This window comes from Coenobita brevimanus, chromosome 93 (assembly GCF_032717465.1).
Source record: "Coenobita brevimanus isolate Jiangsu-jjx chromosome 93, ASM3271746v2, whole genome shotgun sequence".
NCBI lineage: Eukaryota > Metazoa > Arthropoda > Malacostraca > Decapoda > Coenobitidae > Coenobita > Coenobita brevimanus.
The window spans coordinates 26,273,339-26,300,028 of record NC_137046.1 but is presented as its reverse complement, the minus strand read 5'-3'; the positions used below and the strand labels follow the sequence as shown (position 1 = coordinate 26,300,028).

Sequence of the window (26,690 nt, the reverse complement as noted above, 5' to 3'; positions counted from 1 at the left end):
GTTGGAAAATTAGAGAGAAGAAAATGAAGGAGCTTAGCAACCAGAACAGTAACAAAAACGACATAAAGATGGGCTGTTGACAAGGATATCCCGATTGCATCATCGTTTGCATTCCCTGTTGAGAGTTCTCTCTCAAAACATCAGTGATTCTCCATCACAATAGTTCACACCATGAACGATTCTGCGTCATTCATACATTATTATTGTGCAAACAGATGTTTATTTAATTGTCCAGGGACCGTCTGATAGTGGGATGTCATTCGATCCTGCTGCTTCTCCACCAAGTTTGAATATGAGTCGGAGATCGCATTCTCCATTGACCTTGATTGGGTACAAGTGAGACGGGTACTGGTTTTAAGCTTAGGTTAGCATCGTATACAGCTGTTAGGCCATTTAGATGGGCATTATTATTATTATTTTTTTTACTCATTTGGGTGGGTTAAGGACTTGGTTGGGGGGGAAACCCAAGGCTCAGAAATGCATCCCTATACTTTACAAGTTAAATTTACCCCGAGATACGATACCCTGCTTAGTGATGGGTTTTTACTTAACCAGTGATATCGTTAAATTGGGGTATGCCTTTACTGTACCTGACAAGGTACCTACATACCTGGGTACAGTGATAGAAAAGAGAGGAAAATGTGCAAAAGAAATGGAACGTAGAGTGACACAAGTAAGGAAAGTAGCTGGTGCTATGAAGGCCTTGATAACAAACAAAGGCTTGAGTGTTGCAGCTGCGTGAGACATGAAAGATTGTTAGTACCAACTTTAACATGTGGATTTGAGACTGTGGTGTGGTATGAAAATGTAAACTCAAGAGTGAGAGCAGTGGGGATGGGACTGCTGAGTCATGTATGTGGAGTACAGAGAGTGGATAGGATATGAAATAATGTGATTCGTGAAAGATGCAGAGTGAGGAAGTCTGTGGACACCAGAACCAAAGAGAGTGTGCTGAGATGATATGGTCATGTGGAGAGAATGGATAACAATAGAGTGGCAAAAAAGGTATATCTGAGCGAATTTGAAGGAGGGAGGAGGTGAGGTAGGCCAAGGAGATGGCAGAGGGATATGGTGAATGAGCATGTGAGGAAGGGAGGTATGGAATCCAGCGAGGCAAGGGAACTGACAAGAGATCGAGCTGGCTGGATAAATGTTGTGAGAAGTGCATGATCAGGGATTTGACACTCCTTTTTAACATGACAGCTTCCAGAGTGACTCTGTCGGATAAATTTATGTGAAGCCACAGAATGTGGTGAACGTTTTTTGGCTTATCAGATAGAGCCAAGATTCCGGGACTTGAATGATGAGTGAATGGAAGCATGGCCTGTTGGATTAGGCAAATTTGGGTTGTCTGGATGTTGCTACTCCTCACCCTACACTAGGGTGGGAAAGGAGGACCGGATGATGGTGATGATGATTATATATTTATTTATAGTGATGCTATCATGCAGCTATTATTTTTCCTTTTTCTCAGCCAGCTAACTCTCCTCCAAGTTTGAAGAAATATACAGTCGGGGAAGAAAGAAACTGGACTGGACACAATTGGGGGCCTCTGGCAACAACTCCTATACTAAACACGTAGGTGGTAGTGGAAATGCATGAATGGAGGGGTAACGTTTGTATCATAGTGTGTGATTGGTTGGCGCATTGCCTTCTGCCATTCCCATGTAGTTAAATATTGGAGAGGGTTTTGAGTATGAATACACTATGTTGTAGATATAACAGATATTCACCCTGTGTCATAGGACATGTAATATTTTATTTATTATACACAGTTGGCATTTTAGCTGTATTAATTAATGTCACTCATATTTAGGGCACTGTGCAGCTTAAAGTATTTGTGAAGTCAGAAGCATCTGTCTTGAGCGTAGGCTCAGTACGAGACCGAAGCCTCAGATTCTTGAACAAATCATAATTACACTCGACCCTCGATTTGCCGGACTAAAAGGGGGGTAGACCAGTCCGGGAATGGCCAAAGTCTGGCCCCACATACTATTCCCCAGACTGTTACCATACTTTGTCTGAATTCTCCAATATTGTCCGGCAATTATTCCGATAATCTAGAGCATTCCGGAATGTAGGCTACCTGTACCAACATAACTAACATACACAGTACATAAAATAATAACACTGACACAATGACAATAATAACTGACACAATAGCTGTATTTTGTTAGCTACAACCCTAAGAACGGTTGTTTAGACAGTTGTTGACAAGAATGTGGAGGGTATGATAGAGGAAGATCAGAAAGCTGAGGAAAAAGAGGAAAATGAGCAAGGAATGGAGCACCACAAGGTCAGCCAACCACTAATCAGCTGACCAAGATACAAACACGCAGTCTTGGACCGAACTGGCAATTTTCATTGGAAGATATTTTAATCTTTATCACCATATAGGTTTGCACACCTAATTATTTGAAATTCAGTCAAAAGTTTGTGCTTAATTTAATTATTAATAGAAAATCAGGATTCAGAGTGAAAATTCTTAATGTTAGCAGAATTGTTTTGCCTCTAGCCTAACAACTCACCTTGACGGACTTTTGGGTAAATATCAATTTACAATGCAGATACATTTTTTTTTGTACTCAAAATAAATATTAATGCACAACAGGAGTCTGTCAAGGTGTGCTGACGATCTGAAGGGGAAATATTTGCTAACACTGGCCAACCACTCATCAGCTGACCGAGATGTTAGCACTGACGATCTGAAGGGGAAATATCTGCTAAAATTCGTGCATTTTAGCTCTGAAACCTAATTTCATAATTAAGTTATATTCAGTAAAAATTTTAAAGTAAATTTTTCAGATAATTAGGTGTGTATGATCCACTGTGACCTAAAAAATTAAAATATTTTCCAGTGAAAAGTGCCGATTCAGTATGTAGTCACACCGAGTTGGGTGAGCAAATTGAGTAGGAGTGGATCCCATTGACTTTGTCCATAAGAAAATGTTTTTTTTTTTATTACCTATAAATATTATTGTGTCCAAGCCTCCCTTAAACCTTACTGTGTTATGCAGTAAAGTATTTATAGTGGCATTTCAGAAAGGTAAGAGGCAAATGGGATATTGCCATGAGTTAGGGGCTGGTGGTGTGCAGCAGGTTAGTGGCCAAGATGCATTTCATGTATGAAAATAATTTCTTGTGTGTGTTACAAATTGCCTTTATCGAGTCAAAGCCTTGCTAAAATTATACTGTGTTGTGCAGCAGACTGCTTATAGTTTTATATGAGAGAATAATGGCTGGACTTTTGTTGAGAATCCTGGACTTGTACTGTCATTTATCTGACATTTGATAATATTGTCCAATCTCAGCCCGTGTCCAGGAAATCCGAAATCCGGGAAATAGGGGTCCACCAAATTGAGGGTGGAGTGTATTATCAAGTGAAATACATAATTTATTTGTGTGTTCGTTTGAATGCTTTATTAACAAATACAGTAGTCCCTCCAATATCCGATGTAATAGAGCCAACGGCATGTCCGGATACTGATCCTGTCCGGATATTGGGCCCCAGCCTTCTGGACTTGTACTTATGGACCCTAACTCAGAAAAACACCTTTACAACTCCCTCTGGACATGCATAGCACCTATTTAAGACCCAAATCACACCAGTAAGGGACATAAAAGACTGAAATAAATGCAAAAGAACCATAAAATGAGGTTTTTGAGGTAGGTTTATACAATATTAAACATTCTGGGTACTTACAACAAGTCCCAGGCTCCTGGACTGGTAGTTATGGACCCTAACCTAACCTAACTCAGAAAAGCACCTCCCTACTGCACATGCATTGCACCTGAGACACTATTCACACCAATAAGGAATATAAAAGAGTGAAATGAGGTGTTAGAGGTAAGTCTATCTATCTATCTATAGCCCGATGCCCTAATCCCGCAAAGGGTGGCCGCAGACAAAACGCCTCCAAGTCACTCTGTCACCCACCATTTGGCTCCCCTCCCCCCAACTCACCCCCCCCTCCCTCATATACCTCTCAACTCCATCCCTCCACCTCACCTACATACACCCTCTTAGTCAGTCTTTCATTCTCCATTCTCTCCACATGTCCAAACCACCTCAGTGTATTTCTCCTAATCTTTTCAACCACATCCACATCTACCCCACAACGTTCCTTCACTTCTTCATTCGTCAACCTGTCCCTCCACGTCACTCACATGCTCCTCTCAAGTAACTCATTTCCACTGCTCTCACTCTTGACTTGTTCCCCTCTTGCAAGGTCCACGCCTCGCTTCCATACGTCAGGGTAAGGATCACAATACCATCATGCAGTGACTTCTTAACTTCCATACTCACCTCCCTATTTCTCATCACTGCCTTCAGTGTACCAACAACCTTTCTTCCCTGCTGTACCCTTTCACGTACTTCATCCCCCAAAGTTCCATCCTTACTCATCACACTATCCAAGTACTTGAATGCACTCACATTCTCCATATCCTCACCATCCAACCTCACTGCACACTCTGTGACTTCATTCCTCTCAAACACCATAACTTTACTTTTGTTTACATTAACTTTCAGCTTCCTCCTCCTACACACTGTCCCAAATTCATTCACCAAACCTTGCAACTCCCATTCATCTTCACTCAACAATGCTGTATCATCAGCAAACAGCAACACCGGAAGCTTCCAAATCTCACCCTCATTCATTAGGGCCACCCCCACATCCACTGCCCTACCTTGCACCTCCTTTACAACCCCATCCATATATATATTAAACAGCCATGGAGACATCACACACCCCTGTTTCAGTCCCACATTGAGATCAAAGAACTCACTCAACTCACCATCCACTCGCACCGTAGCCCTAGCTCCCTCGTACATACTCTTCACAGCACTCAACAATTTCCCCTCCACTCCATATATTCTTAATACCTTCCACATACCTTGCCTATCTATACTGTCATAAGCTTTCTCCAAGTCCATGAAGGCAGCATACACTTTCCTTCCCTTCTCTAGATACTTCTCCACTAAACATTTTAGAACAAATATCTGATCTACACACCCTTTTCCCTTCCTAAATCCCCCTTGTTCTTCTCCAACTAGCTCCTCTGTCATATGCCTAACCCTATCAATGAGTATTCTACCATATATTTTACCAGTCACACTAAGAAGGCAAATACCCCTTTGGTTACCACATACTTCTCTCTCCCCTTTTCCTTTGTACAGAGGAACAATTATACCTGATTTCCAGTCCTCTGGAACCCTTCCCTCTTCCCAAGCCAATCTACACAACTTCCATATCCACTCCACAACAATCTCACCCCCATACCTAAGCATTTCACCACACACTCCATCAATTCCTGGGGCCTTTCCCAGCTTAATCTTCTTCATCGCTTCCACTACTTCCGACCTACTGATCTCTTCCTCCCTCCTCTCATCTCTTCTTCTCCCAGCCATTCCCCAACCACTTATACTCACACTGCTCTCACTCTCTACATTCAACAAATCCTCAAAGTGCTCCTTCCATCTCCTCAATTTCTCTCTCTTCTCCACCAACAATCTATTATTCCTATCTTTCACTCCCCTACTATTTCCCCTTTCACACTGCCTTTCTTTCTTTACCTCCTTCCAAAACAATTTCATACTCTCCCTCCATTTCACACTCAGATTCCTCCCAAACTCTTCATCCACTTTCTTCTTACTCTCCTTCACCAGTCTCTTAACCTCCCTTCTCCTGCTCACATATACCTCTCTCTTCTCTCTCTCATCTTCTCCCCTACCTCTACTCGCCAACCATTCACCATATGCCTTCTTCTTTTGTTCCACAGCTCGTTTCACCTCATCATTCCACCATGCTGTCCCTTGCACACCCTTGCATCTCCTCCTCACTCCACAAACCACCTCACACGCTGCGCTTATCTCTTCCATGAATATCTTGCATACGTCTTCCACCCCTTCCATCTGCTCTAGCTCATACCTTCCCAATCTTTCTTCCACTATACTCTTATACTCTGTCATTTTCTCACTGTCTTGCAATTTCTCCACTCTTCTCACAGGAGCTGCTTCCTCCTGTCTTCCCCTTCGTCTCCTCAACCACTTTCTTTGCAGCTCTACCTTGGCCATCACTAAGTGATGGTCCGAGACTCCATTCCCCCACCCTCTCCACACCCTTGCATCCAACACTTGTCTTCTCATTCGCTCATCCACACACACGTAGTCTATCATTGCCTTTCGTTCAACAAGTTCACCATCCATCCTCCTCATTACTCTCCATGTATACCGGTGGATCATCTTATGACGAAAGTAGGTGTTGGCTATTGCCAACCCCTTACCAGCACAGATGTCCACCAAAGCACTACCATTCCCATCTACTTCAGCTGGCACACCCCACTGACCAACCACTCCATCCACTCGTACATTCCCAACTTTGCCATTCATGTCTCCAATCAACAGCACTCTCTCGCTCCTCTCAAACTTGTCCATACATGCTTCTACTCTCGCCCAAAACTCATCTTTCACTCTTGCCACTCGATCCTCTGTTGGAGCATACACACATACAATCACCCATGCTTGTATACCTACTTTCATCCTCACCCATACAATCCTTGCACCCACTGTTCCATACTCTCTTATATTCTCCTTCCACTTCTTGCTTATCATCAGACTTACTCCCTCTCTTGCCCTCTCATTCTCACTGACTCCCGCACATATACCTACACCGTATTCCCATTCTCTCATCCTTTCACCTTTCCATTTAGTTTCAGTCAATCCACATATATCCACTTTTGCATCCTCAAGCACCTGGACAATCTCTCTCTCTTTCACTTCATCATTCACTCCTCTCACATTCCATGTTCCTACCCTCAGAATGTCCTTTGTCCGTTCCTTAGTCGTCAACGTATGGTCCGTCTGGGTCCGAGGCGCTTTATTTGCTTTTTTAGTTAGTTCTTTTTACGGGGTGGGGCACTAACCCACCACCAACCCTTTTAGTCGCCTCGTACGACAAGCAGGGATACTGGGGGAGTATTCTTGAAACCCCCCTACCCCCAGGGGGGGTAAGTACAGTGTGGAAAATACAGTACAATATGAAACATTCTGGGTACTTACAGCAAGTCCCTGGCCATCTCGATGAATAACCCGCCTCCTCTCAGACTCTGACAGTAAGAAGGATTTCCTGAAGCACTTGCAGTACACTGTTCATGAAGTCTTGCACAGAACTTCGTCATTTGCACTCAGAATTCCATTCTCTTAACACTCCGTACTCTTGTCTTACTTGCGCTCCATTGTACCTTAATGAAACAAGTGTTGCACTGTGCACTTTAAGTCTTTCCACTCTTGAAACCATTTTGTAGTGAAAATGCACTCAAGTTAATTTACGTTACATTTACAGTCCATTAAATTTTTGTTTTTTCACTCACAACTCTAAATCCTTAACACTATGCACTGTTTTTTTCACTGCACAGCACTGTATATTCCCGTGTGGTCTAGTGGAGAAGTTCTTGGCGTCTAATCACTGTCAGAGTCTGAGAGTAGCATATGCATGTGACCTAGGGGTGCGTCGCTGGGTAGTGGTGATGGCGTACCCACTGCAGACGACTCTGAAGAGAGGCGCAAACTCACGTCGAGTGGTGACTCCACCGTGCCTGATGTGATGGGCTGTGGCTCGGAGCATGAGGGCCTGTCTTGGGGAGGCAATGGAGTGGAGACAGGGCTGGGGACAGCGGGGGTCACGGGCCTGAAAAATCTATCAATCGTTGATTGACGCAAGGAATGACAATTTTGAAGATTAATGATTCCCTGCCTGAAAGCGCACACTTTCTCCACAATTCCCGAGGGCCCCATCTCCCTGTCGCAGTTTGGGTGCTCCAGGTAGTCCAGAACAAACTCTAGGTGTTCCCGGAATGCGCTCAGCTTGGGGATGGCTGGAGTAGTGTCACGGTGAGAGGAGTCCGCATCATCGTCACCGTCCTCGTCGGAATCTCCAAGCTGGGTACTGACACCTGCAACTGAAGATTCGATCTCGATATCAGACATGGTCTGATACCCAGGATCGCCCTCGTCATCATCCAACCACTCACGCACTTTGTCCACATCAACATCGTTGCCATGCGCACGTAGACGTGTATGGAAGTCATCCACGTCAAAACCTAGGAAATCGTGCTCCACATCCGTTCTGAGAACCAGACGAGACCAACCATTTTCTAGAGTCTTGACAGCGATTTCCTTCCATGCACTGGCCCAGTTGTAGATGGCAGACTTGATGTTGTAGCGGCGAAGGCTTTCCAAAGTCCGCTGGCCTTGCGTGTCCCGTCCCTCCCTGCGCTCGTCCTCGTCCTCGAAGACAACCATCACCTCGTCGAGGAACTTCTGCCTGTACAGCCTCTTCGTTGCCACAATCACTCCTTGGTCCATTGGTTGGATGAGAGCAGTAGTATTAGGTGGCAGAAACATGCACCTAATGCACCCATTCTCAGCCACCAACTCCTTGTCGCACAGGTGGGCAGGTGCATTGCCGAGGAGGAGGGCCTTTACCTGGCCGTTTGGGATTCCCAGTTTCTCTGTCTGGTAATGGATGACCTCCTTGACAAAATGGCGGTGGAACCAGTCTTTGAAGATCTGGGCTGTGAACCATGCCTTCAAAGGATGGTACCAAACGACAGGAAGGACATCCATCACCCCACGAAGACACGGAGGCTGCTTTGCACAGCCAACAATAACGGGCTTGAGCCTGTGCATGCCGTTAGCATTGGCACAACACAAAGCAGATATCCGTTGCTTGCAGAGCTTGCGGCCAGGTACACACTTCTCCGTCTCCTCAGCTAGAGTGTTCATAGGCAAAGAGTAACAGAATAAGCCAGTTTCGTCAGAGTTGTAGACTTGACCGAGAGTTAGGCCCTCCCTGTCGATCAAGCCCTTCACCTTGTGCCAAAACTCATTAGCTCCATCCTCATTTGCGTCCAAAGCTTTGCCATGAGACTTACAGTTGGTAAGGTCATGTCGTAACTTGAATGCGAAGAGTCAACCTTCAGATGCCTGAAGTCTAGGGCGTCGTGAAGCCTTGCGAACTTCTCAGCAGCAGCCTTCAGCTCCTTGCCACGCACCATCACACTAGCACCACGTTGCTGTTGATACCAAATCAACGTAGAGCGGTCGACTTCTGCATACTTGGAAGTATACATCACTTTCCTCTCCATGTTGCATTTGCTTTTCGATGAGAAGTCAGCCGTGTACTGCATGAGTTTGTCGCGGGATCTCTTGATATCAAACAAAGTAGACCGGGCCAGGTTGAATTCACGGAGGATACGTGAGGTAGACCATCCCGCATCCACCTTGTCCAATATCTCCATCTTTTGCTCCAGAGTCAAAACCACTCTCTTTCTCTTCTCAGGCGGCGGGGCCATCATCACACACATGAAGGAGAGGCACGAGAGCAGCAGGAGAGCCTGCAGCAGGTAAGGCGCCACCACAAAAGCGAGCACGTGGGCGGCCATGACGACGAGCGTGCACACACAACAAGAGATGGGCGTTAAGTGGGGAGGATGCATGGGCGCTCTAGCGGACGTCAGCGGAACCGCACCAAAAAATAGGTCTCCTGCGCCGCACGCGCCAACTTCAAGTTATGGGCGGGAAAAAGTCGGATTTTTTAAAAATTTTTTTGCGGTTTTTGGCCCATTTTGGGAATATCGGATCCTGGGACGAAAATGTCTAGTTATTGGGGATGTCCGGAAAATGGGCGTCTGGATATTGGAGGGATTACTATTGAAATATGAAGTTGGTGCTGATAATCTTTGAATATGAGTCAGTAAAACGTTCCTCCCATGAACGTGGACAGAGCTTCATTGAGCACCATCCCTTACTGTGTTGGGGGTGGGAGGAACCATGAACACATGCATTAGTTATTATTTTCTTCATTCAACTGCTAATGAAAAAAAAAAAAAATACTATGCAGTTACTAAACAGATGTTTTGCTCCATCCATAATAACAAGAGACTGCCCCCTGATGAGACAGATATCTCTGATACTCAAAATATTCCTCTTAGTGTGTGTCCACACGTGCTCAAAAATATGTTGGCAACACAGCTGGCAACATGTTCGGTAACATTTTTGCAGCAGTATATGGACAGATGTGTGCAGACATGTTTCAATGCAGTTTCGAACACTGGCAGAGGTGATGGGATAAGTGTATCCATACGAAGCAGCTGAGACTTCATCATGATGTTGTTAACATGATCTAGATGCTGCTGCTTCCAGCATGTTTGTAATGTGTTCATTACTGTGTTGCTTACATGTTGTCAACACTTGTTTGAACACACTTGTGGATGCACACTTAGGTGATGTCCGTCACACGTTTTGCCTCTCGAGTTGAGTTGGTGAGTTGGCAGGGTGATGTATAGCCTTTTCTACGGCACTTCTGTCTCAATTGTTTTGCCCTTCAACCTGTCCACCGAACTAACCTCATACGAGCATCCCTTCCAAGCTAGCCTCACACAAACACTTTCCTCCTGCATTCTCTTCCCACAACTAGCCCAACTGTTCACATTACCAACATGTTAAGATGATTCCTAACATCCAGTTCAGTCACAGAATTTTCACTTTAAGTAATGATCTGTTATCCCACAGTTTAAATCAAGGAGACTGTAATGAACTCTTTTTGGGGCGAGTGCATTTTGAAATTAGTGCAAATGTCCACACTCGTAGGTAACATGTTTTCAGGTGATACCAGTTATACACACTGTAATAATTCATTCAGAAGACCTGATGAATATGTTAGCGTTTTATCCTAGCTAACGCTACACGATTCTGGTTCATTTACAGGGCATCCTTGCATATATATGGTTAACTCTTTCGCTGCGAGTTTTCTTCCTGTGATGTGTCTGGTGTCAGAGTAAATTACTAGTTACGTGCAGTAAAGCCCTAAGCACTAAATGAAAGGTGACGTAAGCTTGAGAATGTTACTGAAATTACAATAATTTCATTTAGCACTCACAATGTCTTTCAAATAAAAAGTAAATTTATGGTGCAGTAAGCTGAGTAAAAGTGACAAATGGATTACAGTCTATTCGGTTTCACCTGAGGCGATTTCACTCGAATAAAATAGCATACAAAATCCTTTATATTCGAAGCATCTTCTCGATAATGTATTTTTAAGTATATACTTGAAATATCAAAAGTTTTAGTATACTGTAGTAGTATTCTTAACGGTAGACGATTTTGCTGATACCCTGGAACATTCTGCCTTGAATAAGAACTATCCAAAGAATAAATGTGAAAACGATAAGGTTCCCAACAAACGAGTATTTCCAACAAAACTACACATGACTTCTCTGTTTAGGTTCTTTTCTTGTAACCATTTTTTTTTTTTATTGAAGTTATAACATCACCGCATTGCCTCATGTATGATTCTGTTACTTATGTTCATGAAAATGACGTCTGTGGGTCCTACAACATTTATTGTGCTTCACTCATGATCGGTCACATACTTTTCATACCATAACAGGGTGAGGTAATTTGAAGTTAGCAAGTCTGCTCCACTCATCAAATAGACTGGAGGGACGTGTGTTCACCTTGTATCCGAGGACAGAACAGGCGCAGTAGAAGTTTAAAAATGTATCTATCTATCTATATACCTAGGCTGCTTCCCCCAAGGAAAGGGAGGTAGCCGAGACAGGACAACACACTCTCCATTTACTCATCCATTCAAACACATTCATTCGCATCTTAGCCCCAAAGTGGAGAACGGACAGATCCTCACTGCACCACACCGCACAAGGGTCAACTGCGCAATGCAATCAGTGACATCTGCAGCAGGGCCCGACAGCAGGTGCTGGTTTACCCCTGCCACATCATAACAGACCCATCCCCTTACCCGCACCTGACCTGACTAGCTGATCAGACCAAATGCGGGAGAATATCCCCTCAGGGCTGCGTCATCACATATTCATTCACAATTTCTCTCCGTTTATTTCTGTCACGCACAGCCACTCTTCCTTGCTCAACAGACATCCCTCTCGCATCCAGCGCTCTCTTCACACTGTCCATCCATCCTATTCGTGGTCTTCCTCTCAGTGTTACACCTCTCACATCAGATCTAGTTATCTATTTCACCAATCGCTCATTATCCATTCTCTCCATATGCCCAAACCATCGCAACACCCTCTGCTCAACTCTACCAGCCATCTTCCGAACAACTCCAGTTCTCCTTCGCACTTCATCATTTCGCACTCGATCCATACACGTCACTCCACACATACTCCTCAGACACCTCATCTCCATTACATTCAAACTTTTCCTCTCTGCTACACCCATATTCCATGTTTCAGCCCCATATAATGCAGTCGGTACCACAACACCCTAATACAGCCTTCTCTTTACATCCATTCTAAGCGAACGACATCTAAACACTTTTATTGCCTTCCTACAGTACACCAGTTGGACTGATAATGTGATAAACCTTGAGCAGCAGTTTGCAGGGAATAATGCGTAAAACACGTAAGCAACATTTTAAAAAATGTTCCACACAGTTATGGTGCCGAGCCATCAGTCCTCTGCACGAACTTTGGAATCATGTGCTTCCTTTATTATTACACCATTGATTTCCGATTTGTTAAGGTGTGATATATCTCAGATCATAGTCTTTTGACCTGTTTTAATCCATCATGTAGCTACAGTTCACTTGTTGGCCTTCATTTGAATTCATCAGTATGGCAAAGGGAAAGTTTATTCACATGTAAATCTGTGCTGTTCTGAATATGACAAAAAGGTTCCATTTAAAAATATCATAACATGGTTACTTTTATTTCAGTCATAACTAATCACACTCATACATACAAACACTCAAACATGCACGCAAACCTTTCCATGCTCTCAAGCTCACATTTCCTTCCTGTATTCTGTGGCCAGTCCAGTCTCCACCCATCTCATTGACATCCTGCAGCCAGTTGGGATCAGAAGCAACGTGCTTGAAAACCAGTTCATGCTTCCTCCTCAGAGCTTTTCATTCTCTATGGGCGTGCAGCACTAGTTCACGTGATGTTTGTTCCTGTGCTGGCCCCCACACAGTAGCAATGTTTGCCCATATGTTTTCAGTTGGACTGAGATCGCATGCTTTCTTGGCCAGTCGAGGAGTTCCACATTCCTCTGCTCTTGAAACCATCGTCGGACGTTTCTAGCCGTGTGTACATGACAGTTGTCCTACACAAAGATGATCCTTTCCAGGTAGCGTAGAGCGTAGGTCTGCACAGAAGGGAGCATTACTCCTTCAAGTATTTCTATGTATTTGTCTTCTGTTAGGCGGCCCTTGATGTTAACCAGCTGACCTACCCCACGCAAGAAGATCCAACCCCATAAGTTTCCAGTGATGTGATTGCTCTGGGCGACCTCGTAGAAGTTAGAGCTGGCATACCAGGTTCATGATTTTTTATGTTAATGGGTTATTATGCTATTCTGTAAACAGCTATGATATATAAAAGATGAAGAATAATAAATGGATGGACAGTCAGTAGGAGAGACTAGTCTACAATCACGGTACACTACATGTTATAACATTCACTTGTTCTGTAGTTAAGAGATACAGAGAAGGGTAGGAGCATGGATGGAAAGATAAAGGCAGTGTGTGTGTGTGTGTGTGTGTGTTTTAAAGAGCAAAATAATATCTTTGATAACCACTCACACTGATCAGAATTTGACCAGTGTCTTCATCTACAAGAACATTATTTAATAATGTTCTTGAAGATGAAGACAAAGGAGTAAGCGAATGACAAACCATATAACAGTCTGCAGTCTCAGCATTAAATATCTTAGTCATACAGTCTTACCTTTCATTATTTCAACACAAACAATGAAGTTTACCATGTGATGTTGAGCAGGACTTTTCATCTCACCAAATGACATGCCCCCAGAAATTCAGTCTCTCATCAGCATACCCTTGGGCAAAGCAAAGTTGGTGTTCCCTGCATCTCTTTCTCAGCTATTCTTTGATAGTGGGCATCCGATGTAGCCATTTCTTCATTGTCCTTGAAGTTATGTCAAATTCCAGCTGTTCCCTGATGGTGACAGCATTCGTGAAGGGGTCTGCTGCTGCTGATCCACGTATAGCTTCATTCTCAGCCGGTGTAGTTTCTTGGGGTGTCTTGACTTGTTGATCATGAAGATGTTCTTCTTCATCTCAAGTTCATTACCACTTATACACTGTTGTGCGAATTATCCCTAGATCCCATGACATTTATGAAGGTGTTAGGCCAGATTCTGTCATACCCACTATGTGTCCGCATTGAGCAATCTCACTTGAATTCATTTTGACAGCTGGTGCCACCAAGGTGCATGGACCGAATGTTGGCATACCACCAGACGATGGTCAAATGATACCTAAGTTTCTAATATTGTTTTTCACAACATCAAGCGACAAATGTTGTGAGCACTTTGCAGTTAATAATAGTTTGAAGAAAAAAGCCATTTCTAAATAATATGCCATGTATAATGTTGTAGCACATTACTGTATGATTGAAAATACTTGTCTGATGGGAACCTTATCGTTATCATCTTTATTTTTTGGCTAGTTCTTTTTCAAGGCAGATTGTTCCAAGGTATCAGTAAAATCGTCAACTGTTAAGCATATTACTACTGTATATTAAAACTTTTGATATTTCAAGTATATACTTAAAAATACATTATGAGGAAGATGTTTCTAATGTAAAAGATTTTGTATGTTATTTTATTCGAGTGAAATCGCCTCAGGTGAAACCGAATATACTGTAATCCATGTGTGTCACTTTTACTCAGCTTACTGCATCACAAATTTACTTTTTGTGGTAGGTGGGGCACTCACCATTCACTCACTCAATGTAGTGCTGCTCTCGGGTGTCTGTCCTTTCCATTCCTCCATCCTTCTTTCCTTTCATCCTCCTCTGTCTTTCTTTCCTTCGGTCTTTCCTCGTCCTGCTGCCTATGGGTGACTTTATAATCTCTCTTCTGTCTTTCTTTTCTTCATTCTTTCCTTTTCCTGCTGCATGTGTGTGACTCTACATTTAGTGACCAGCCAAATGGTTTCTTGTACACCAGGAAACCATTTACTATGCTGGGTGGTAACCATATAACCAAATTTTGGCGCCTGGTGGTTTAGTGGGTAATTATTGCGCTCCAGTTGGATTGAGCTGGTGAAGATTTCTATCCAAGGGGTGGTTGGGGTTTATTGCTCACCTAATGCCACTCAGGGATGAGTGAGGCTGGTCACTATCATCTTAAATGACAGGACCAACTACCTAGCCCTGGGCTCCTACGCTCCTCATGGGGCAGCTTAGGATTGGCTGATGAATCGATGGATGAAAGACATTGTGAATGCTAAATGAAATTATTGCAATTTCAGTAACATTCTCAAGCTTACGTCACCTTTCATTTAGTGCTTAGGACTTTACTGCACGTAACCAGTAATTTACGCTGACACCAGACACATCACAAGAAAACTCACAGCGAAAGAGTTAACCATATATATGCAAGGATGCCCTGTAAATGAACTAGAATCATGTAGTGTTAGCTAGGATAAAACGCTAACATATTGATCAGGTCTTCTGAATGAATTATTACAGTGTGTATAACTGGTATCACCTGAAAACATGTTACCTACGAGTGTGGACATTTGCACTAATTTGAAAATGCACTCGCCCCAAAAAGAGTTCATTACAGTCTCCTTGATTTAAACTGTGGGATAACAGATCATTACTTAAAGTGAAAATTCTGTGACTGAACTGGATGTTAGGAATCATCTTAACATGTTGGTAATGTGAACGGTTGAGCTAGGTGTGGGAAGAGAATGCAGGAGGAAAGTGTTTGTGTGAGGCTAGCTTGGAAGGGATGCTCGTATGAGGTTAGTTCGGTGGACAGGTTGAAGGGCAAAACAATTGAGATGGAAGTGCCATAGAAAAGGCTATACATCACCCTGCCAACTCACCAACTCAACTCGAGAGGCAAAACGTGTGACGGACATCACCTAAAAGGAATGTTTTGAGTATCAGAGATATCTGTCTTATCAGGGGGCAGTCTCTAGTAATTATGGATGGAGCAAACATCTGTTTAGTAACTGCATAGTATTTTTTTTTTCATTAGCAGGTGAATGAAGAAATTAATAAATAATACGTGTGTACATCGTTCCTCCCACCCCCAACACGGTAAGAGATGGTGCTCAACAAAGCTCTGTCCACGTTCATGGGAGGAACGTTTTACTGACTCATATTCAAAAATTATCGGCACCAACTTCGTTTTTCAATGACATTTGTTAATAAAGCATTCAAACGAACATGCAAATAAATTAAGTATTTTACTTGATAATAATTATGATTTATTCAAGGATCTGAGGCTTCGGTCTTGTACTGAACCTACGCTCAAGACAGATGCTCTTGACTCCACAAATACTTTAAGCTGCACAGTGCCCTAACTATGAGCGACATTAATTAATACAGCTAAAATGCCAATTGTGTATAATTAATACAGCTAAAATGCCAATTGTGTATAATAATTAAGATATTATATGTTCTATGACACAGGATGAATATCTATTATATCTACCACATAGCATATTCATACTCAAAACCCATTCCAATATTTGACTACATGGCAATGACAGACGGCGATGCGCCAACCAATCACACACTATGATACAATTTTTTTTTTTTTTTTTTTTTTTTTTTTTTAATGTGTCTGACTCAGGGCATAGGCTCCACAGCCTGCTCTCAAGGCCCAGTAGTCCTCCTACATACCATACTCCTCTCTACATGTCACCACTTCGGCGCTAACACCCACCGTCCATATTGAATACATGCTAGGGCTGTCTCATACAGGACTGGTGTATTGGTATTAGCGGGGGTACTTTTATGACATGTCGGCGGGTCATCTGGTAGATCAGGAAAGTCTGCTTTCATGAAACTCAAATCCTTAAACTGTTCCCTGCCCCAGCTGGGATTCGAACCTGAGTCTATCAGGACTGCAGGCCGCCTCTCTACCGATTCAGCCACCTCTCCATTCATGCATTTCCAATACCACCTACGTGTTTAATATAGGAGTTGTTGCCAGGGGCCGCCAATTGTGTCCAGCTTCTTTCTTCCCCAACTGTACATCAGTTATAATTGCTTATACAGTGATTTTGTATTCCAGAAAAAAAGAAGAAATTGCAGGCTTTGGAGGATGCTTTGGATGAGGGAGCTGACAATGAAATTCCACAAGAAGTGAAGTCAGCCAAAAAAATGAAGAAGTGCACTGAAGAAGGTGAAACAGGTGTCAAGAAAGAGGTGAAAGCAGTCACCCTCAAGACATCAACAATTAACACCAATGCTAGTCCAGATGAGGGAGAAGAGACTGGGTACGAGAGTGAAGAGATTAAAACTGGTAAGTATGTACTGTAATTAGGCTGTACTAAGCTGACTTTTACAAGACTTGAACAGTCAGGCATCTGTATAATGAAGGAATGGATAGGAGCCAAAACAAGAACAGAAGATGTGAAAGTAGAAGTAAATGATGATGATGTTGATAAGTACCTGTCAGGTGGATTCTAGTGAAAGGTATGGCTGTGTCACAGACTCTGATATGTAAACAGTATCTGTCTCTCTGTCCACATAGGGGGAGATAGGCAGTTAGTTAGATATATACAGTCAGCCTCACTGTATGATTAGGTTATGTTCATGGGAAAATGATCTAATAATGATTGATCCAGTGTTGATGTGGGGATCCTAATGATCTCATCAGCAAAAATGGCAATCGTATATTTTTTTTAAAATGGTGCTTCATAGATGACCTTAGTGATTGTGTAAGTAAAAACGACACTTGTTTTCTAAAAAAAGGGATGCAAAAATGTTGAAATCATTTAAGCCAATGATTGCATAGCAGGTGAGTGTATAACAGGGAAGACCTTTTTTACACACATATACGCACACATAATGACACCCAGTTATAATGGAATAATTGAGGGAAAAGGCAGACACTATACTGTACAGGGATATCCCTCTACATGATATCCTGCAACGTGATACCCCAGATTAGCAATGGTGGTAGAAATACCACCATGCCCCACCTATCTTAGGCCGACCCCCAGTTTTGCGATGGGTCCTGCGAGATTTTGTCTGGGGGTGATCAGCTAAAAGCGTGAATTGCACGCTCATTGCCAACCCAAGCCATCACATCAGTCTCCTGCTACCATCACCCCACCTTGCTAACCTCCCCCCCCTCCCTCAAACCCTCCCCCAGCGATGGGGTTTGAGGGCTTTGAGGGGGATGAGTGAGTGCTAGGGAGCACCACATGTCTCTTAGCCTCTGGGGAGATAACAAGGATGATGACCAGGACCAGACATGGACTTCAAAGAAGTAAGTGATCAAAGCTGTTTGATATTTTATGACCTATATTTTATGATTTTCAGACATTATTTGTTAGTTTTGGCGAGTTATTAACAGGTTTTGGGCTTAGGTTAGCTTCGTTTAAACTGTTAAGCCATTTAGATTAGCTATAAACTTGTTTTTGGACTCATTTGGGTGAGTTTAGGACTTGGTTGAGGAGGTATCCCAAGGCTCAAAACATGCATTGTTAAACCGGGGTAGCCCTGTAACTAATAATTCGTTTTATAAGACATCAGATAGGGACCTGCTGTACTGAACATAGGGTCTGTATGCAGTGGATGAAAAATGGCCCTGTATTTACCCCACATTGGACAAGTTATATGACATCAATAAATCAGTATTGTGAGGATTTGTTCAGTGTCTCTTTATATATGAGGCCATTAGAGGGAAAACCAGGTAAGCGCCAAAAAAAGAAAACAGAAAAAAACGCTGTTAAAGTTTGTGTACTTTAAATATGACATAACTTTTCAACCAATGAAGATATTCTGCTCTTGTTTTTTTTTCCATGTAGCCTAATTCATCTACTTTTCCGTAATGATACTCAGACGCTGATAATTAGTGATATTTTAAATGAAAAAATTCAATAACATCTTCTTTTTCCTCTTGTTAGACAACAATCAATGACAAAGTAGCAGTACTTTTACCCATAATATGTGTTATTGTAGGTCAGCTATAAGATATTGAGACTGAAAATATGTCAGTAGGTATGTAAGGACATGTGCCTTTATGGTGGTGTCATAAAAAAAAGCTTGGTGGTATGCGTCGAGCCACGCGATTGGCGCTTCTTGCAGCCAGCTCCTGCTGTGTGGCGCTCGCCTAGTTTTCCCTCTCACTCTTAGCCTCACATACATGCGGCTTACAATAAGTGCATGTTTTGACATGAATACTATGGTAAAATCGCCTTAACTCAAGTAGGAAAACCAGACATGATGTTGGTTTCCAAGGATGCAGTACTTGGGAGAAGAAAATACTAAGCCAAAATGGACCTAATGGTAATGTCATGGAGTGGTTGGCTATCAATAGCAGTACGGTCGTTCACAGCCCTTTAAAAATCGTAATTTTCAACCATCTTAGGGACATCTTTTTCACTTAAACCCTTGTTGTAGCGGTAGAAGAGGATTTGGGGAATAAAGTGGTATATGTAACTCCGTTTCTGGCTGGGGTGGCGCTTACCTGGTTTTCCCTCCAAGCGCCTCATATATAATAGATCAATAAGGAATACTGAACTAATTTTGGCCCTCAGTTTGATAGGTAATAGTGAAAACGAGGAAATGCAACAAGAAATGGTTTTTGTTTACTCTGTGAACTTGCTTCCCTGCCATGTAGTTGGTGACCGTCTACTTCATGCACTCTCCTCTCGGAACATATGTGTTACAAATTAATCTTACAGTCTTAACTGTACAGTAATTACAGTACAGTACAGTAACTCAAAAACAGTCTTTTCTACTTGGCCAGACAGTCCACTTAATCCTCCATGTCACTGAGTGTATGATCATGTATCCTTAGTTAGTGTACACTTGATACATACAGTAGTCCCTCAGTTATCTGATGAAAGGCATGCCCAGGTAGTGGCAATGTCCAGATAACAAACAATATCCCCCTTACTATACCTAGACCCTACCTATGCCCAACCTCCAACCTATACCTAACCTATTTGTTCAGTACATCTGCTTGCTTTTGACAATGTTTTCTGGTCATTCAGGCATATTTAGACATCAGAACACACATAGAAATATCAAAATATTTTTTAACCAAGAAAACCATGCAAAAAAATATATTGAAAACTAAAACATACCCTGTCTATACACTACTGTATGTATAGTACCCTTCCTAATTTTGGGACTGTTTTCAGGTCAATCTGCCATATTTAGAAATCAAAACACACATAGGAATATCCAAAATAATTTTAAACAAGAAAAACATGAAAAAAAAAAAAAAAAAAATTCTGTACAGTACCCCTCCAAATTTTGGCAGTGTTCTCGGGTCATTCTGCCATATTGAGACCTCAAAACACTAGGAATATCCACATTAATGCTAAATACCAAGAAACCTCCCTACCCCCCTGGGGGTAGGATTTTTTTTCAAGAATACTCCCCCAGTATCCCTGCCTGTCGTACGAGGCAACTAAAAGGGTTAGCGGAGGGTTAGTGCCCCTCCTCGGAAAACAGCTTACTAGAAGAAGAACAAGAAGCCTCGGACAAGGACTGACCACAAGATGACGACCAAAGACCGGACAATGGACATGGTACGGATCGCAACATGGAATGTAAGGGGTGCGAATGATGAGGTGAGAGAGAGAGATTGTCCAGGTGCTTGAGGGTGCGAAAGTGGATGTATGTGGAGTAACTGAAGCTAAATGGAGAGGAGAGAGTGTGAGAGAATGGGAGTATGGATGGGGTATATGTGCAGGAGTAGGTGAGAATGAGAGGGCAAAAGAAGGAGGGTGTATTGTTGTGAGTAAAAGATGGAAGAAGAACATAAAACAGTATGGATCAGTTGGGTCAAGGATTGTGTAGGTAAGATTGAAAGTTGGAATACAAATGTGGGCGATTGTGTGTGTGTATGCACCAACACAAGATCGTGCAAGCAGAGTGAGAGAAGAGTTTTGGACAAATGTGGAAGTGTGCATGGAAAAATTTGGAAGGAATGAGAGAGTGTTTTTGATCGGTGATATGAATGGTAAAGTAGGGAATGTGAATGTGGATGGAATAGTTGGTGAGTGGGGTGTGCCTGCTGAGATAGATGAGAATGGCAGTGCTTTAGACACTTGTGCTGGGAGGGGGTTGGTGATATCCAATACCCTCTTCAGGCACAAAATGATCCACAGATATACATGGTGAGTGATGAGAAGAGTGGGTGGTGAACTGAATGAAAGGAAGGCAATGATTGATTATGTGTGTGTGGATGAAAGGATGCGAAGATGTGTAATGGATGCAAGAGCTTATAGAGGCTGGGGGAGTGGACTTTCTGACCACTACTTGGTGGTGGCCAGTATTAAGATCCAAGCAAGATGGAGAAATAGAAGAAGGAAAGGACGGGAAGAAGGAGTAGTTGCAAAGGAGAGTGGAAAGGTTACAAGAGGATGAGAAAATGGCAGAATATAAGAAAGAAGCAGCGGAACGATTGGGAAAATATGAATTGGAGCAGATGGGGGACGTGGAAGGTGTGTGCAGGATATTCATAGAAGAAATATGTGCAGCATGTGATGTGGTGTGTGGGGTGAAGAGAAGACGAAGGGAGGTGCAAGGAACAGCGTGGCGGAATGACAAGGTGAGAGGCTGTTGCACAAAAGAAGAAAGCTTACAATGAATGGATGAGTAATAGGGGTGTGGAAGAAGTTGAGAGATGGAAGAGAGAGTTATATGTAGAAGGGAAGAGAGAAGTGAAAAGATTAGTAAGAGAGAGTAAGAAGAGAGTGGATGAGGAATTTGGAAGGAATTTGAGTGTAAGTGGAGGGACTGTAAGAAAATGTTCTGGAAAGAGGTGAAGACAGTAAGACAGGGTGGAAGTGAAGTTAGCAGGGGAATGAAAAATAAAAATGGTAGATTATTAGTGGAGAAGAGAGAAAAAGTGAGCAGATGGAGAGAACACTTTAAGGAATTGTTGAACATAGAAGATGGAAGGAATGCGAGTATAAGTGGGTGGGAGAAGGAGGGAGGTGAGAAGACAGGAAGAAATCAGTAGGATAGAAGTTGTGGAAGCAATGAAGAAGGTCAAACTGGGGAAAGCCCCAGGAATTAATGGAGTGTGTGGTGAAATGCTGAATCATGGGAGAGAGATAGTAGTAGAATGGATGTGGAAGATGTGCAGATTGGCCTAGGAGAAAGGTAGAGTCCCGGAGGATTGGAAGTCAGGTATAATTATTCCCTTGTACAAAGGAAAAGGGGAAAAAGAAGTTTGTGGTAATCATAGAGGCATTTGTCTTCTTACTGTAACAGGAAAAGTGTATGGTATGATACTTATTGACAGAGTTAGGGAAAGAACAGATGAATTAGTTGGAGAAGAACAGGGAGGCTTTAGGAAGGGGAGAGGTTGTGTAGATCAGATATTCATTCTTAGATCTTTTAGTGGATAAGTTTCTAGAGAAGGGAAAGTAGTTGTATGTGGCTTTCATGGATTTGGAGAAAGCATATGACAGGGTGGATAGACAAGGATTGTGGAAAGTATTAAGATTATATGGAGTAGATGGGAAGTTGTTGAATGCTGTGAAGAGTATGTATGATAGTGTTAAGACTGCAGTGTGTGTGGATGGTGAACTGAGTGAATTTTTCTCTTTGAAGGTTGGGTTGAAACAGGGATGTGTTATGTCTCCATGGTTGTTCAATCTGTACTTGGATGGGGTAATAAAAGAGGTACAAGGTAGGGCAGTGGATGTTGGAGTGGCCCTGGTGAGAGAGAGTAGTGTTTGGAAACTCCCCATACTGTTGTTTGCAGATGATGCTGTGTTGTTGAGTGAAGACGAAGGGGAGCTGCAAGACTTGGTGGATGAGTTTGGGAGAGTGTGTAAGAAACGGAATCTAAAGGTGAGAGTAAAGTGATGGTCTTTGAGAGAGGTGAAGTCAGTGAATGTACAGTGAGGTTGGATGGTGAGTGAGTGGAAAATGTGAGTACGTTTAAGTACTAGGGTAGTGTGGTGAGTAAGGATGGAAGTTTAGAGGGTGAAGTGCTTGAAAGGGTACATCAAGGAAGAAAGGTTGCTGGTTCCTTGAAAGCAGTGATAAGAAACATGGAAGTGAAAAAGTTACTACATGACAATATTGTGATACCAACTCTAACATATGGAAATGAAGCTTGGACGTTGATGGAGGGACACAAGTCAAGAGTGAGAGCTTTGGAATTGAGTTATTTAAGAGGAGCCTGTGGAGTCACATGGAGAGACAGGCTGACAAATGAGGATATAAAGGAGCGTTGTGGTGTGGATGTGGATGATAGGAAGGATTAGGAGGAACACACTGAGGTGGTCTGCCCATATGGAGAGGATGGAGGGTGAGAGACTGATGAGGAGAGTGTATGTGAGTGAGGTGGAGGGGGGGAGAGAGAGGGGGAGGCTGAGGATGAGGTGGGGGGATGGGGTGGAGAGGTATATGAGAGAGGGGGGTGAATTAGGAGCAGTGCAGTGAAATGGTGGGGGACAGGGCGACGTGGAGGCGATTTGTTTGTGGCCACCCCAAACGGGATTGAGGCATCTGGCAATAGATAGACCAAGAAAACAATGCATAAGGAACATAAATCCAGAATATAACTGAAGATGGTTGGAAAATCAGTTATCATTGTGACATAAGTGATTGCTGCTTCTGGGGCACCCACAAAGAAAATTCCACAGCCAAATATTCCACCGGATTTTGGTTATATTGGTATAAGTGGTATACCATTATCTTCGCTGGTGTTTATACTATAAGATAAGCTAATAAAAACAGAAAACTGATGAGTAAAATTACAAAACTACAGTGAGCATTGGTGTTCAAGAGTACAACTTACCCTCATATAACTTCCCACCATCCAAGTGCAAAGTTTTGCCCTTGCCTTGCAAGGGTTAAGCATATGTCTGGGTGCAAAAATTATTGAGGTTTCTCATGGTTTTTGTGGAATTTTGATACGACCAATTGTATTAGACTAAATTGCCAAAAACTTTAAAAGGTCACAGGTCAGTGCTTTCAGCGCGAAGAAGGGGAAGGACTGAGGGAGTGAGGAGGGAGCCGGCAGGCATGGCTTGGAAGGCTGGGAGCATGGGAGGATATGGAGGTGGGAGGGGAGACGGGGAGAAGTGAGGCTATGGGCAAGATTTTCACCCTTCTTCATGAGACATACGGGCGCTTTCACCTGACTTGTAGCTTGTGGTCTGTCGTACACGCGCGTTGGCCAATGGAAAACAGAACTCCTGGTGACCAGGCGACTGGACGTTTGGTCTAGAGGCGGACGGGCGCTTTCACCTGACTTGGGGCTTGTGGTCTCTGTTAGATGTGCAGTGGCAGTTGGGAAAGGCTAATACTGGTGGCCATGTGACTTTGGACATTTGGTGGGGATGCGTATGGACGTTTTGGCACCGCTTGTGGGTTATGATCGGTATTACTCGGGTGCTGGAGGTTCATAGGGAATGATTGTACCAGGGTGCGACTTTGACCGTTCAGTACAGGGGCAGACATTTTAGTTCAGGTTGTGGGTTACAGCCTATTTCCCATGCACTGCTAGCACCCAGTGGCAACGAAACTGAATGCTTTGACATGTCGGCTGGCTGGCCAAAGTTCTCAGGACTTTGACATCCGGATAATAGCAGGTAGATTCGGATAATATTTTAATGGAGCCAAGGTCCAGTATCTAGATAATAAACAAGTCTGGATAAGTGAGGGATTACTGTATTTACAATATTAACGGTCAGAAATATCACTTGGTGGATCAGGGATGACGCTCTCCACCACTGACAGTTTAGGAGAGAGAGGCCTGCAGCAGCTAGGACTTGACTCTCCCAAAGAGGAAGGAGTGGGAAGACTAGCTGATGAAGTCAATGCCACAGAAATGTCACTGGTTTTGAACAATGTATTGGTTTATTTTCTCATGATGCTGGTTAATGTTGGCCTAAAGAATGAAAGAAACCATTCTCTTGCATTGCACTTATATGATGTTCCTGTATCAACATGAGCCATACAGCTCATGAATATTCATAGTACCTCGCAATCATCTCTTCTTGTCAGAATACTTGAGTAGAGTATCAGCAGCATTAATGCATGCTGCCAAAGAGTCTGGACATTTATCTGCCAGCTCCTCCTCTTCCTGAGCCTCTTTAGGAGTGTGCACCAGTGCTACTAATTCTTCATTTGTCAGTTGGTGGTAGACCTGTAGAGCATTTTGTCTTTTTCACCATATTCTAGCCTCTTCATAGAAAGGAAGAGGACATTCATGGGCTCAGATGTACAGAATCGATGCTTAGATTGATCTGTAGTACATCTTTGAATGAGAGGCTTGGGGGCTAGAAATGCAATTGAAGAGTTGAAAGGAAGGATGGTACTTGAATGTACAGTATTGTGATGAAAGCTAGTTTGGGATGGTTTGAACATGTTGAGAGGAAAGATCACCGCTGGGTGTGGAAGGTAAGGTGTGAATGTTGAGGATAGGGGTGCGAGAGACACTAAAAAGAAATGGAACAGCGTTGTCGAGTGTGATATCAGGGATAAGGAATTGAATCAGTAGGGTGTTATGATAATGCTGGTAGTAATAGCCTACAAACCAAACATTACATAACTGGCAACAATACACCAGCCTCTCCTCCCTCCCTCCATACTCCCTTGGAAGCCATAAAATTTGAATTTAATCCTTAATTGGAGTCAATATGTGCAAAAGAATTGCACGAATGCATGACAGTGTTAAAGAATAAATATACTGTACTACGTAAAGTTTCTTCTTAAAACTCGCCTGTACTGATAGGATATGGGATTTTCATGTACAGTACAGTATAATCTAATATTGCTCATCTCCCGTCGGCCTGCGAAGCTCTCATCCAATGGCACATTCAACCCACGAAGCTTTTACACTTAACAGCCAAATGCTGGGTACTGAACTGGGGTTGCAGAGAGCATGTTTATAGAACAAAATATACTCAATATTACGTGATAGATCATTGGTGTAAGTTTTTGTCATACGTCACATTACACCCTGTGTGTGTATATAATATATATATATATATATATATATATATATATATATATATACACACACACACACACACATACACACACCTGTACTCGAGTAGCATGATGAGTAAGGATGGAAGTTTAGAACATGAAGTGCTTGAAAGGGTACGGCAAGGAAGAATGGTTGCTGGTTCCCTGAAAGCAGTGATAAGAAACTGGGAAGTGAGCACGGAAGTGAAAAGTTACTGCATGACAGTATTGTGAAACCATCTCGAACGTATGGAAGTGAAGTGTGGACCTTGTTGGAAGGACACAAGTCAAGAGTGAGGCCAGTGGAAATGAGTTATTTCCGAGGAGCATGTGGAGTTACATGGAGATACAGACTGATATATGAGGAAGTGAAGGAGTGCTGTGGTGTGGATGATAGGAAGCATTAGGAGAAACAAATTGAGGAGGTTTGGCCATGTGGAGAGGATAGAGAGTGAGAGACTGATGAGGAGAGTGTATGTGAGTGTGGTGGAGGGGGAGAGAGGGAGGGGGAGGCCAAGGATGAGATGGAGGGATGGAGTGGAGAGGTATATGAGAGGGGGGTGTGAGCTGGGAGCAGGGCAGTGAAATGGCAGGAGACAGGGCAACATGGAGGTGATTTGTTTGTGGCCACCCCTTATGGGATTAAGGCATCTGGCATTAGATAGATACATAGAAATGTTCCATCCTTGCTGCAGTTTGGGGTAAAT

General features: G+C 42.9%; 1 protein-coding gene across 2 annotated transcripts in view; it reads left to right on the top strand.

Annotated features, from left to right (window-relative positions):
* Nucleotides 1–26,690, top strand: part of pit (probable ATP-dependent RNA helicase pitchoune) — a 341,853-nt gene that overhangs the window by 60,861 nt on the left and 254,302 nt on the right. For both annotated transcript variants that reach the window (XM_080282378.1, XM_080282377.1), the window contains one exon: nucleotides 17,096–17,326. In XM_080282378.1, the coding sequence (XP_080138504.1) occupies nucleotides 17,096–17,326 (231 nt within the window). The remainder of the gene's footprint in view (nucleotides 1–17,095; nucleotides 17,327–26,690) is intronic.